Source organism: Panicum virgatum, chromosome 9K (assembly GCF_016808335.1).
Source record: "Panicum virgatum strain AP13 chromosome 9K, P.virgatum_v5, whole genome shotgun sequence".
Lineage (NCBI taxonomy): Eukaryota > Viridiplantae > Streptophyta > Magnoliopsida > Poales > Poaceae > Panicum > Panicum virgatum.
Genome location: NC_053144.1, coordinates 14,979,935 through 14,992,536, shown reverse-complemented (window position 1 = coordinate 14,992,536; position 12,602 = coordinate 14,979,935). Strand labels below are relative to the sequence as shown.

The window sequence follows — 12,602 nt, the reverse complement described above, 5'->3', positions numbered from 1 at the left end:
GAACGACGTCTGTCAAATAAGGAAGGTGTCTTTTTCAAAAAAATAAGGAACGTGTGCTATTTCGTTAACAACCGTTTCGTGGGGGCCACTTGTCATACACAGCCCTTCACCCTCCCCTCGACCCCTCCTCCCCTTCCTGAGTGCTGCTACCCGCCCGCCGCATGCTTGACGGTTGCGAGCTCGACGCGGCCGAGCGGCGCACCCACGCGCCGCCGGTTGCTGGCGCTACGCCTCGCCTGCGGCGGCGACAACCGCGTGGCATTCCCTTCGTGCCCGCCTCGGACCAAATGCCTCAGGACCTAAATGGGCTACACGTCTGCGCCACTCTGTCTAAACTAAGCCTATAGAACATCATGCTCTCTTTAGGCCCAATAATTTATTTTCTTTTGATAAAAGGCCCAATATTGTTGGTTACATATTCCACTAGGTCCATATCGCTTTACAAATTATAAAAAAAAGGGCTTCCAGGTAGAAATAAGATTATGTAAGATCGACTTCTGTAAGACTATGTTTTTAACATAACTAGCAAGGTATTTGCGCGGGTACCTAGTTCTTTATCCTAATATTTATGATTTTTTACTTCAGAGTAATTGATGCTAATATTTATGTTTAGACATGTTATTATAATTGTTTTGTCCTAGAAGTACAGACGGTGCCATCTTATTTTTTTTTCTATTGTCATTTTCTATGGTGTATTTTTTTGACATGACTCAGGAGAGAAATGAATACCTTATATAGAAATATATCTTTTCGGTATTTGCCGAAAGTAACTAAAATATTTAATATTTATTTTAAATGTGAATATTTCATTCTTAATTTTTTTATTGGTGATTTGATTTCTTCTTGAGTGTTTTAGTTTTAGTTGCAGTGCATAATAAATTATATCCAGACTTTTAGAAAAAGAAGCACTATGGATGTTCATAATGTATTTCTTATGAACAAAGCAAGTTCTTAGCAACTGAAATGTACTTAGCATTTTTAAACATGGTCCTCTGGAGTATGTCTATGTATCTGGATGCACATGGCCTGCTCCTTCCTCTAGTCATGCATGGTAGGCATCTATATATACACAAACCCTGGAGATGCTCGGCTGTGTGCGCACCGCAAGCATTGGCCCTGTTTAATTTCTTGCAGACGCAGTCACGCAGAAAGCGCTGAAGAATATAATGCCTCTCATCATTAATACTGGATCAAGACACCAAGCAATCCGGCAGCTAAACGGCTTGATAATTGAGCACTCCGTCCTGCTGCGGAAAGCGTCATAATGTTGAACGTTGATGCTAGACAAACCGCGGCCATGTCTGATCTGATCCCTTCTCTCTGTTTTTATTTGTTCTTGTTGTTCTCTGAAGATGGCACGGCATACCTGAAGATCAGGCAATTGCTAATCACATTTTCTGTAAAAAAAAAGTATTCAAGTTGAAGAGGCCGGTATGCAAAAAGCGCATGTCGATCAATAATCACACCATCTTTGTTACGTGTGTATATATATACTTCATATAACAAGATGAAACTTAACCGCAACAACAATACAAGCATGGAATCCCTAAAAGAACGAGAAAGAACAGACTAATACATGAACACGCCTTGACTGAGACGACGATGAGAGATCGACACAGGCTTTCAGGGCAGTAAACTCGATCAACAACAACATTAATATGATACAGAGACGGGCAGACGCGTATCCATCATCCTTGCAGTTAATACAGGCCGGACGCTTGCGATGATGTGTGCCTTCCTCAGCAACTGTTCTTGCACTTCTCCATCGCCCTCGGCGCTGAAGAAATTAACAGCCCAGACAACAGAAAGAACGTGTCAGTGGGTGAAGAACATGTCAGTGGCAGGTAGAACATGAACATGGCAGTGTTTTGTGAGTCAGGGACTGACCGAGGCCGACGGCTTCCGATCCTTTCATGATCCGGAGGCGCTTGCACGACTCCACGAACATCCTGCAGTTTCCCAGAGGAGGAGAGACTTGGATGGTAAGAACATTCGGGTTGTGTCGCTGATCAGTCAGAGAAATCAAGCGGCGGCGGCGGCGCTTACTCCCAGGGCACGTCGCCGACGAGCATCCAGTCGCCGTCCTTGTCCTCGTAGGTGGGCACGTACTCGGAGCCGCTGAGCAGGTCCGCCAGCTTGGACTCGTTCATACCCTGCATCCCCTGGGACCCGCCGCAGCTGCCTGGAGAAAAGAATGGATTGGACCAACATTATTACTACTAATTATTGCAGCACGACATGCATTAGATCTAGATCATGATTACTACTAATTATTGCAGCACGACATGCATTAGCTCTAGATCATGAGGGCAGAAATGCAGAGAATCGAAGAAAGCAGAAGTACTGGCGGAGGTTGCATGTGCAAATCATGGACTCATGGATCAATGCAAGTTGAACTCTATGAAAAACCTTATCTTGGTATGAACGTATCTGTCCGGTTATTCTTGATTAAGCAACTGACAAATCGTATGGTCAGCCGTATCCCGTCGTACAGCTGGATTGGATATACGTAATACGTACACGCCGACACCGTACGTATACGTCCCCGTGATGGGACAACGCCAGCCAAGACAGACAGCTAAGGATCGGACGAACCGAACCAACCACCGTACATGTCAGCGACCGTACATACGGATGGGAGGTGTACGTGCAGTACACTTACCGATGGTGAAGGAGCTGAACATCTTCTCGAGCGCCTTGGACAGCTCCTGGTAGCTCCCGTACATCCTCAGGTCCACCTTGCGCAGGTACGGCGCGCCGTCCATGCTCACCTTCACGAACGCCGCCGCCGCGCCGGCGCCGGACTTGCCGTCGTCGTCCTTGCCGCCGCCGGTTTTCTGCACGGAGAAGATGTTCTTGCGGGACGACCGGACGGGCGGCCACCCCACCGCCTGCGCCCTGCGAGCGCCATCAGACAGATCACAAACGCGTTCATGATCCACACAGTTTCTGGTAATGAAGGATGCATGATCGAGTTGTGAAAAACAAAAACATTTTGCAGGGAATGAATGGAAGATTCTTTTAATTCTTTTCGGAATCAAACGAGTTTTTTTTTGAAAAAAAATCGTGTCGGCAGCATGGCAAGCTAGCTGGGGTGTCCCGGTCCGTGCCCCCACATGGTGCCCGCCTGTCTTATTCTCTGCGCTGTTCTTGCTGTTCGTCCATCACGCCGGCACTGTACGGGTGTACGAGCGTGTCCAGTCTAATCGTCAACACCCAAATGACCCCAAAACACACAGACCCAAAAAGGTGACCTTTTGCGTGGCGGAATGCATAAATTTTGTAGCTATGAATTCAAACATATAGGTGGTGTCAGGCACGAAATGGGTAAAATTCGCTTCAATTTATATGCTTGAGAGGCCGGCCGGAACGAGAAGAGAAATCTAGAAGCAATGGAGCAGGGCGGCGCGACGTACTTGGGCGCGCGAGGCTTCTCAGGGTCCGGCTGCGCGTCGTCGTCGGCGGTGACCACGCTGCTCTGGCTCGGCGACCTCTTCATATTGTTACCTCCAGCTCCGCCGGTGGCGGACGCTGCCGGCGACGCGGCCGCGACGACATCGGCCGCCGCCACCGCCTCCTCCTCGGCCTCACCGTCCTCCTCTGCTTCCTTCTCGACGCGCGCCGCGGGCGACGACGCCGGCTGTTCCAGCTTCAGCTTGAGGTCGATGGTCTCCTCGAAGCACCGCTTCCTCGCGGCCGCGGCGTCCCCGGTGGCGTCGCTCCCGCCGCCGGGCAGGCCGAGCCGGAGCTCGGTCTCCTCGTACCCGAGGCCTGCCATGGATCAATTAATTCCCCCGCCGGCGCCGCCGCTCCAATGCGCACACCAGAGGCTGCTGCGGAAGGCTTCGGCTTTTGGCCTGTCGGCGGGCGCACGCAGAGACAGAGAGCAGCAGCACACGGCTGGCCGGCGAGATGCAAGGAGAGAGAGAAGCGAAGGGGATGGAGCGAGATGATAATGGCGGGCGGTGGGTGGTTAAAGAAGCTCGGTTCCCTCTTTCCGGAGCGGCGGCGTATATAATACCAGGGCTACAATGGTGTCATACATGATGCAAAAATGGCGTCCCTTCGCGCCCAAACTTTGGGCACGTAGTGCTGTGTTTCTCTTCGGCAAAAGGATAGAAGGGCACGTTTGCAAAATGGCGGCCTTTGTGTCTAAAGTTTGGAAAAGATGGTCATTTATTTTTGGGCACACTAAACAGCACGTTTAGTTTTAAGGCCAACTTAATATAGTTATCGTACCTTTCAACCCACCAGTCTAATAAGTATGTTACTACTACTGATTGTTCTCAACTCTTTTTATATAAAAAGCATATCTTGGTGAACTCCAGAAAGAGTGAAATAAGCACTTGAGTATTATTAACAGTTTGTACTTGTCATGCATGATTATTCACAATGCAAATCACAACCCGCAACTAGTAAAATGCCAGTTTCAACTTTTCGTGTCTTCTTGCACATATAGGACCTTTACTCGGTAATTCATAATTTCTTGATTAAATAAAAAAACTTCAAGTTTATGCATGGAACTTAACTAATTGCTTGAAATTGTTTTGGCATACGTTTAGAACTGAAGAACATATACTCATAGAAAACACCTTTCTCTAAAAACTATCAAATCTTTCAAAAAAAAAAAAAATCCCATGGCACAGCCTTCCTGAAAAATCTTGCCTCGCAATATATATTGCAAACCCTAGATTCTCATCACTGGGTTCAGTGGACCAGTTCAAAGTACCAAAATGATAAACTTATCATCTAGTGATCTAGTCCAAAGTGCAACTTACTGTACTAAACAATTAAGTAATAAACAATTAAACAACGTACCTTACTATGTACAGTAAGATCAACATTTGACCAACAAAGTTTATCTTCCAATAATGGGCAATTAATCGTACCGTGCGTGCATGAACACATTCGCTCTCATGATCTTATTAGCCACAATAGTTTCAAGCATGATCCGTACCAATCGATCTCCATTCTTTGCTACAGGTTGTGATTGAGGCTAGGCACCTTCAGTATGGTTTTGTTGTGCTGGGTGCTGACACAATGAGTGTATCTTGCTGTCCTCTTCGTCCTTTCCCCCAAGATTGCAGACATGCATACATGGTGCTATACTACAGGTCTACATCTCAATGATCTCATCACAGACATCTCACTTGCTCTAGTACCATTGCCCCCACACCCCATCTTTAGATGTGTGGGCTATTAATGATCGTGATATGGGCACTGTTCATCTTCGCTTGTCTCCATAACCATACCACGAGGGTTAGCATGCAACCCAAAGTGCAACTATCCGGCAATTAATCTTTGGAATATTTTTTAAGCATGGTTGTATCACCTTGATGTAACATTACTTGAAATTAATAAGTTTTTCCCTTTTCCAAAAAGACAGTCTGATCTTTGGAACCACTTGATATAGATCACACTTTCTTTCTTGGCTCGCTTATCATGCCCGTGTTCAAAGTTTGAGTCACCATCGACTCAAAACTTTTGATCAATGCTTGCAGGGGCAGATCCAGCGTGCGGGGCAGGGGAGGGCTAGCCATAGATGAAGAAATAGGGAGAAGAAAAGGAGGAGGAAGAGGAAAAAGATAAGAGGGAGGTAGAAGAAGGGAAAGATGAGCATGCCCTAGTTTAGCATCTTGCATCCGCCCCTGAATGCGGATATTGAGATGAAATCTATAACATTACACTTGGAAGTTGTGGATCGGATCAATGGACTAGCATTATTGCACTTTAGGCATCTATGGATTCTAGAAGTTGTGGGGTTCTAGAAGACTGAGGTAAGGCACGGATGTGTTTTTCTCTGTTTACAAAGGAGAGGCCATCTATGGTATATATAGTGTAGAATATGCAATCCTATAAAGCGCTGCGTTCTTCTTCTTCTTTTTCTTCTTCTTCTTCTTCTTCTTCTTCTTATTATTATTATTATTATTATTATTATTATTATTATTATTATTATTATTATTATTATTATTATTATATACTTTTTCAATTTTGACGTACTGTATACTATAGTGATACTTAATCTCTGGTCAAGGGAACTTAGTCTGTATATAGTCAATGAAGCATTGGCAGAAACAAGAAGAAAGGTTTAGTTTGCCATCTACTAATTCCCTACTTTAGTAGTGGGGACCGGCCGGTTAATTACTTCCTTGATCGAGCAGTATACGGAAAACTGGATGCGGAGACACAATCAACAGAGACTGAAGAAAGCCGAATCGTACAGGAGAGAAGATGCATAACTGACTAGCACATGATTCATTATACAGTTCATACACTGGCAAATTCATTTGTTTATACGGCTGATGTGGGAGGTTATTGCGACACATGGCATCTTTTTCCAAACAGAAAACTAACACTGAACATGAACCTTTTGCTCCTAATCGTGGGAACCCAGACGCAGTATTCAATACATCGATGGAGCGAAACAAGCAGTCCAATTGCACTGCATCGATCAGCGCCAACGCTTTAGTCGGTGCAGCTGTCAGAATCAAATGCGATGCATATGCAGCAGACCGCCTGGAATCCAAGGATTTTTCTTCTCCGCTGGCCGGGCGACACCAGCAGCAGGCCAGGTACACATCGCAGCTTGATCGAGAGTATAGCACAAATAAACAAACTTTTTAATCGTGTACGGTTGAGACGCACATTTTGGTTTATTTAGTAGGAGCCCAATCATCAGAAGCGTTAGCTTGCTACGGTTTCTATCTGCTTGTGCCTGCAAGAGGTTGCAGGAGCAGAAGGCATCTGCCAACAGTCAAATGGTACTGAGGAGCTTTGAATTTGATCCATACTAATGCATGCATCCAATCATGGACGGCACCACTGTGACAGGGAATCAGGGCTGCTTGATTCTGGCGCGTTAATTAGGTGAAGAGCCCCATCATCATTTCAAGGCAGCTGCTAGATCACCCGCAGCTACCAGCAACAAACCGATCAATAGCCAGGTCCGATAGATTGCATGTATTTGGATCGATTGGTGCTGACAAAAGGAGCATATCATACGCAGCATGTGGGCATGTGGGATAGCACACGCGACCTTGCTAGCTGCAAAAACAAATCATGGAGCACTGCGCATGTGTCGACATCAGGAGCATGATCTGAAGTTCTCGACACCTAAAGAACACAACTAGGGTCAGATTAGCTAGGCTGGGTATACGTAGCTACTAGGTGTCCATAGACCTGTTTAAAAACTGTAACAATTGTTAACTTTGGACGTTTTTTGGACCGTACGTTGCGGTTTTGTCCATTCTTCTAACAATCGCTCGAGACGTTTGTTGCCTTTTGTTTGGCGCCTGTCCTTGGCATGATGTCCATGTGTAAATTTACAGCCTCTAACTACAACCTATCTGTCACATGTGCATACGTACGTACGGTTAGACCTCGATCGCTTGCGAATCGTGCTATATGGTCCATACCAATGTCGCAAGATGGTTGATTGTAGTGGCACAACAGTTCTAACAGATTAGGGGGCTCTGGTTAGCCGGTGTCCCCTGGGCTTACAGGATCACACGGGAGGTTGACATGCATCGGTTCATATATATATGTAGACATTATAAATCTTTATTTTCATGAAAAACAGGTTTATGTGGTTTTCATACCACGACTAGTATAGCCTTTCATCTTTGGTGTGCTGCCGTTTGGCGTTGGGCCAAATTAGCATAATGGTTGCTGTAATGTTTTTTTTTCCTTTGAGGGAAGTTGTTGCCACATTAGCATAACTATTCTATCAACCTGTGCTCCCGCACGGGCTAGATATATAGAGATATCTAATAATTATCTATCTCTCGCTTTCTTTAACCAATTAAATATTCTAATCCAGTATTGTAAAGATACATATTTATTATTATATAATTGTAATAAATGTGATAGGTTTAGTTATTAACAATTTTTTCTCACTTTGTATCACACCTCCATACATATTTGATATTTATTTAATTGAACACTTTGTTTGAGCTATGTGAACAGCATGAAACTTGATATTTTTATCTCTTCTCTTATACATGAATATATAGTGACACACACATTATGGTTAGTATTTTTTATATAAATAATAACATAAATATTATTTTATTAATAATGATAAAAATAGTAATTTAGAATTTTATATTGATGCGCTTTAAGATTTTATTATAATAAAATAATTTTGATTCAGATTTGGAGTTTATTTAACTTTTTATTATGATATCATTAGATAATACTCCCTCCGTTCACTTTTGATAGCTATATTTCATCTTGACACAATGACCAAGGAAAACAACTTTACTTATCATATAATAAATACAACACGGACTTTTTTGTTGGTCCTCCAATGCTTTAACTGGAAACTCCTCGTTACCAGTGCTATTTATTGCCACAACCCATGCCATTAGCAAATATAGCTATCATTTGTGAATATTTGAGTTTTTAAAATATATCTATCAAAAATGAATGGAGGGAGTATATATATATATATATATATATATATATATATATATATATATATATATATATATATATATATGAAAATTTAGGGGGTCATTTGATATTATTTTATAATGGCACAAGTGAGTAATTTACATGAAGATTAGGGGTTACTTTAGATTATTTTTTATAATGGCAGAGGTGGGTAATTTAGATACATGTTTAGGGGGTTACTTTAGTCTATTTTCATAATGGCAAATGTGGGTGATTTAATAGAAAAAGATAACATATCCAATGGCTATTATGATTAGAGTTGCCGATGGCCGGATATTTCTGATTTTTGTAAGAATCTGTAGAATTTCTCTATTTTTTCGACTGTCCATTTAGGATCCTAGATGGCTTCACCTGGAGGCTTCAAAAGAAGTCTCCAATTAGTAATAGTAAGAAGGAGCATCCTGCATAATAGAGTTACAAAAGTTTTTTTTTACAAATCACCTGCTGCTTGTTATTGTGATTATATATATGAACAAATTTGCTTCAAGGAGTAGTGATCAAACGGAATTCTTGCTTATTTGCGTGAGCAGGGATTAGCCTGCTATTCAAACTCAGAAAGGAAAAGTAATTTCTTCATCATTGTCTAGAAGGCACTGCAAACACAAGCCCTTAAATACTGGAGTCTGGACGAGGACATGATTTTACCTACGTCGTACAAGACAAGCCTGTTCCCGAAAGCACTGACCTTTTGCTTTTCTAGAAGTGCTCGTTAAGTGTGGTTTCCAAAAGGTATGCGTAGTTTGATTCAACTAGTCCCAACTTCCATGATACCGTATTATGAGCCAAATCTTTTACCCAGGGGGACCACTCGGTTCTCATCATCAAATTAAGGAGTGCACTTTAATTATTTAGGGAATAGCACAACCCAACAATATGCTTTGTGTGAAGATTTATTTTCAAACAAACAAACTCCCCCACTTGGCTTTGTTGGACCTTTACCAAACCAAAAGGTGCAACACAGCAACAGCAAGAGAGATTTGCTGAACAACAGTATCTCATTTAGTCGTTAAAGCAATGTGGAAGTGAAGTAGATGAAGATATAGGATAGAATTATGAACCATGGGTATAGCCTAACAAGCTGCTTTAATTTGTTCGCCTCATCATGGCTGTTTCTTAGAAGTGGTGTCTCTCTTTTATTTGCCAGTTAGCTAGTTTTCACTTACACCACAACTCCAAATTTATTAGAGCGCCTTTCTCTTTTGACACACCATTTAAATGTTGGCCCGACTTCCCTCCAAAAAAAAAATGGCCCAACAAAAACAGTTGTACCACACTAAGTACATCGACCATTGTCAGTGATCATCAACTGCATGCATGACGTATTTTAGATATAACCGGCGGCGCCAAGAATTCCTTCATGTCGCCTAACCTTAAAGTCTCGGTACGAACTAGTAGAAGAGACGCGCAATGATAAGCATCGGGTGTAGTACTACTCAAAGATCTGTGGGAAGCGGAGAGAAAGAGATGCGTGTGTGCATCCGAAAGCAATGGACAGTGCCCCTATATTCCGCGATACACATTAGACAATGCGCCATGCGATGGACAGAGCCGAAAGGAAGCAGCTCATAGTGCGCGAGAGATGCTCCCCCGATATCTCTAATCATAGCATCCTAGTAATCATTCCGCACTACTATTAGTCTCTCTATTACTCCTCGATCATCCTATTGTTCATCTATACTGAACCGGGTTATCGGCCCAACAACACCCGGTTTCGCCGTTGCAAAACCGATAAGCGTATACATCAGAAATGCAACAAAGAACCAACAACGACCTGAGTTTCAGTTGATGAGATCAATGCACCCCCCAAATTAACTACTAATCTCTCGTGATGATCAAATCAGGTCGCCAAATCCTATGTACCCGAAACCGCCGTGTTCGACAACCCGTTAGCACGCCATGTGCCTCCCTGAATTCAGAATCAACCCGGGACCCGGAAAACCGCGTATCCATTCCAGCCATCCATCCGGTCCAACTAATGGAGCAAATTAGATATGTTCAGTATCATGATTGATGGCCAAAGGGGAAGCCACCCAGCGTATAAACATATATGTACACTAGTACTACACTATAGATATAACATATATGTATATATATATTATATCCTCCGGCCAGCATGGTGGCGGGCCCCGCCCACATGGGCTGCCGCCGGCCGGGTCCTCCGGCCCCGGCGCGCCGTGTGACCCCGTCGACCGAGGAATCCATGTCGCCGGCCGACCCGGCAGGCCGCTCGTGGCTGCGCCCCGGTCACCCTCGCAGCACAGCCTAGCCCACGCCCACGCCCCGGGCGTCGCCGCATGCATGTGTCCGTGTCTCGCCGTCCCGGCTGTCCACCTCCTATAAAACATGGGCGCCGAGGCCACCCCAAGCCCAGCAAACACACCACCTCATCTCATCTCATTCTCAGCTAGCTGCTGCAGAGAGAGAGACGTGTTAGCGACGACGCGGATCGGAGGCAGCTGCAACCGGAGCAGGAGGATTTCAAAAGTTGGGAGATGGAAACCGTCGTGGGCGACCTCATGGCCACCGAGCTCAGGCTCGGCCTCCCGGGAACCATCGACGAGATGAAGGCCGCGGCGCCGTCGACGCCTAGGGGAAAGAAGCGCACCACCACCGACGCCGTGGAGGACGCCGCCGCCAAGGAGGCCAGCAAGCGTGATGCCGAGGCAGCACCTCCTGCAGCCAAGTGAGTCGTAGCCTTCTTCAGGCTCTCGATCGGTTCACCTGGATGTTCAGATTTCAGAAGAACTGCATGCCTCTTGTAGCTCGATCTGGTTCTTACATGCGACGACATGTGGTCGAACTCTTGCAGGGCCCCCGTCGTAGGTTGGCCGCCGGTGAGGTCGTACCGGAAGAGCTGCTTCCAGGCGAGCAGCAAGCAGAGCAAGGCGACCAAGGAGGAGGCGGCGCCCAGCAGCAACGCCGCCGCGCCATCCGCGGCCGCGAACACCACCACCACCGCCGGCGCCTTCGTCAAAGTGAGCATGGACGGCGCGCCCTACCTGAGGAAGGTGGACCTGAGGATGTACAAGGGCTACAGGGAGCTCCGGGAGGCCCTGGAGGCCATGTTCGTCTCCTCCAACAGCGGCGGCGCCAACCTGTCCGAGTTCGCCGTCACCTACGAGGACAAGGACGGCGACCTGATGCTCGTCGGCGACGTGCCATTCGAGTAAGCACCAGGCCACCAAAGTTCTTCGTCTTTATATATAGAGGCAACTCAGACCTTTTCTGATGCTATCGACAACAAGAGTACTGATGGCCGTCTTTGCTATGTTTCTGCAGGATGTTCACTAGCACTTGCAAGAAGCTGAGGATCATGAAGAGATCTGAAGCCACAGGCCTGGGATCAGCGAGACAATGAAGATTGATCAATCTGAGGGCCAGACAGCTTGTCATGAGCTTCTTGTTTCTTTCTATTATTTTTGTTCTTGTGGTTGGATCCCCAAGCCAAAGGATGAGCTTGGTGCATCAAAGCGCTGACATGGATGTGAGCGGCTTTGGTTCTGTAAGACATTTAGGTCTTTTAGCAGCACAAAGGAGATGCTGAGACTGCTTCAGTTAACTCCCCATGTGTTTGTACAAACGAAACACAGTTATATTGATCGTTGGTTATTACTTGAAAAAGTCATGTCGCCGGGCAGCCATATAGCTAGAGGGAACAACTCTGGTTCTCTCCAGCTAGTCATTCCACCAGCTTGTTTTTTTTAGTGCTTTGGTGACTTAACTCTCGATCGTATTCAGATGCTAATTCATCAGTTCATGTCGATCGTTAAGAGACCTCTAATAATAATAATCTCGGTACTTGTCTGCTTCGAATGTTATCATTATTCTTCAGGGTTATCGATCCAAAGGAGGAAATTGTTTTCTTCAGAAGAAAATTATACAGAAGAGAAGACGTACGTACAAAAAAAAACAAAGCTGCAGCACAAAATCTTCGAAAAATGCAAAGCAATTCCTCTCGTGTTTCCCCGAAGCACCTCAAAACTATTCGCAGCTAAAACAAAAGGGCCACTTGTTCTTCTTCATTCTTGCTTGCAGCGCCTGATGAACTATATCATATCGCCCCCCTGCACCTTCTAGAACGAATTGACCTTGATATGAAAAGCTCCGACGCATGCAAATCGATCCGCGCCATGCCCATCTATATCCAT

The 12,602-nt window shown here is 45.1% G+C and overlaps 2 protein-coding genes across 3 annotated transcripts; one reads left to right on the top strand and one right to left on the bottom strand.

Moving 5' to 3' along the window:
* Window positions 1-1,434: 1,434 nt before the first annotated feature.
* Window positions 1,435-4,112, bottom strand: LOC120650311 (auxin-responsive protein IAA30-like). 2 transcript variants are annotated; one of them, XM_039927383.1, is made up of 5 exons: window positions 3,417-4,112; window positions 2,663-2,949; window positions 2,047-2,182; window positions 1,888-1,949; window positions 1,435-1,777 (listed from the first exon to the last, which is right to left on the bottom strand). In XM_039927383.1, the coding sequence occupies exons 1-5, from the start codon at window positions 3,776-3,778 to the stop codon at window positions 1,740-1,742; spliced, it is 885 nt and encodes a 294-aa protein (XP_039783317.1). In that variant the 5' UTR covers window positions 3,779-4,112; the 3' UTR covers window positions 1,435-1,739. The 2 variants fall into 2 exon arrangements, with proteins under 2 accessions (XP_039783317.1, XP_039783318.1); XM_039927384.1 differs by having other exon boundaries at window positions 2,663-2,898; window positions 3,417-4,103.
* Window positions 4,113-10,750: 6,638 nt separating this feature from the next.
* On the top strand, window positions 10,751-12,079 carry LOC120650310 (auxin-responsive protein IAA12-like). Its single transcript, XM_039927381.1, has 3 exons — window positions 10,751-11,137; window positions 11,264-11,620; window positions 11,734-12,079. Exons 1-3 carry the CDS (start codon window positions 10,947-10,949, stop codon window positions 11,810-11,812), a joined length of 627 nt encoding a protein of 208 aa, XP_039783315.1. The 5' UTR covers window positions 10,751-10,946; the 3' UTR covers window positions 11,813-12,079.
* Window positions 12,080-12,602: the final 523 nt, after the last annotated feature.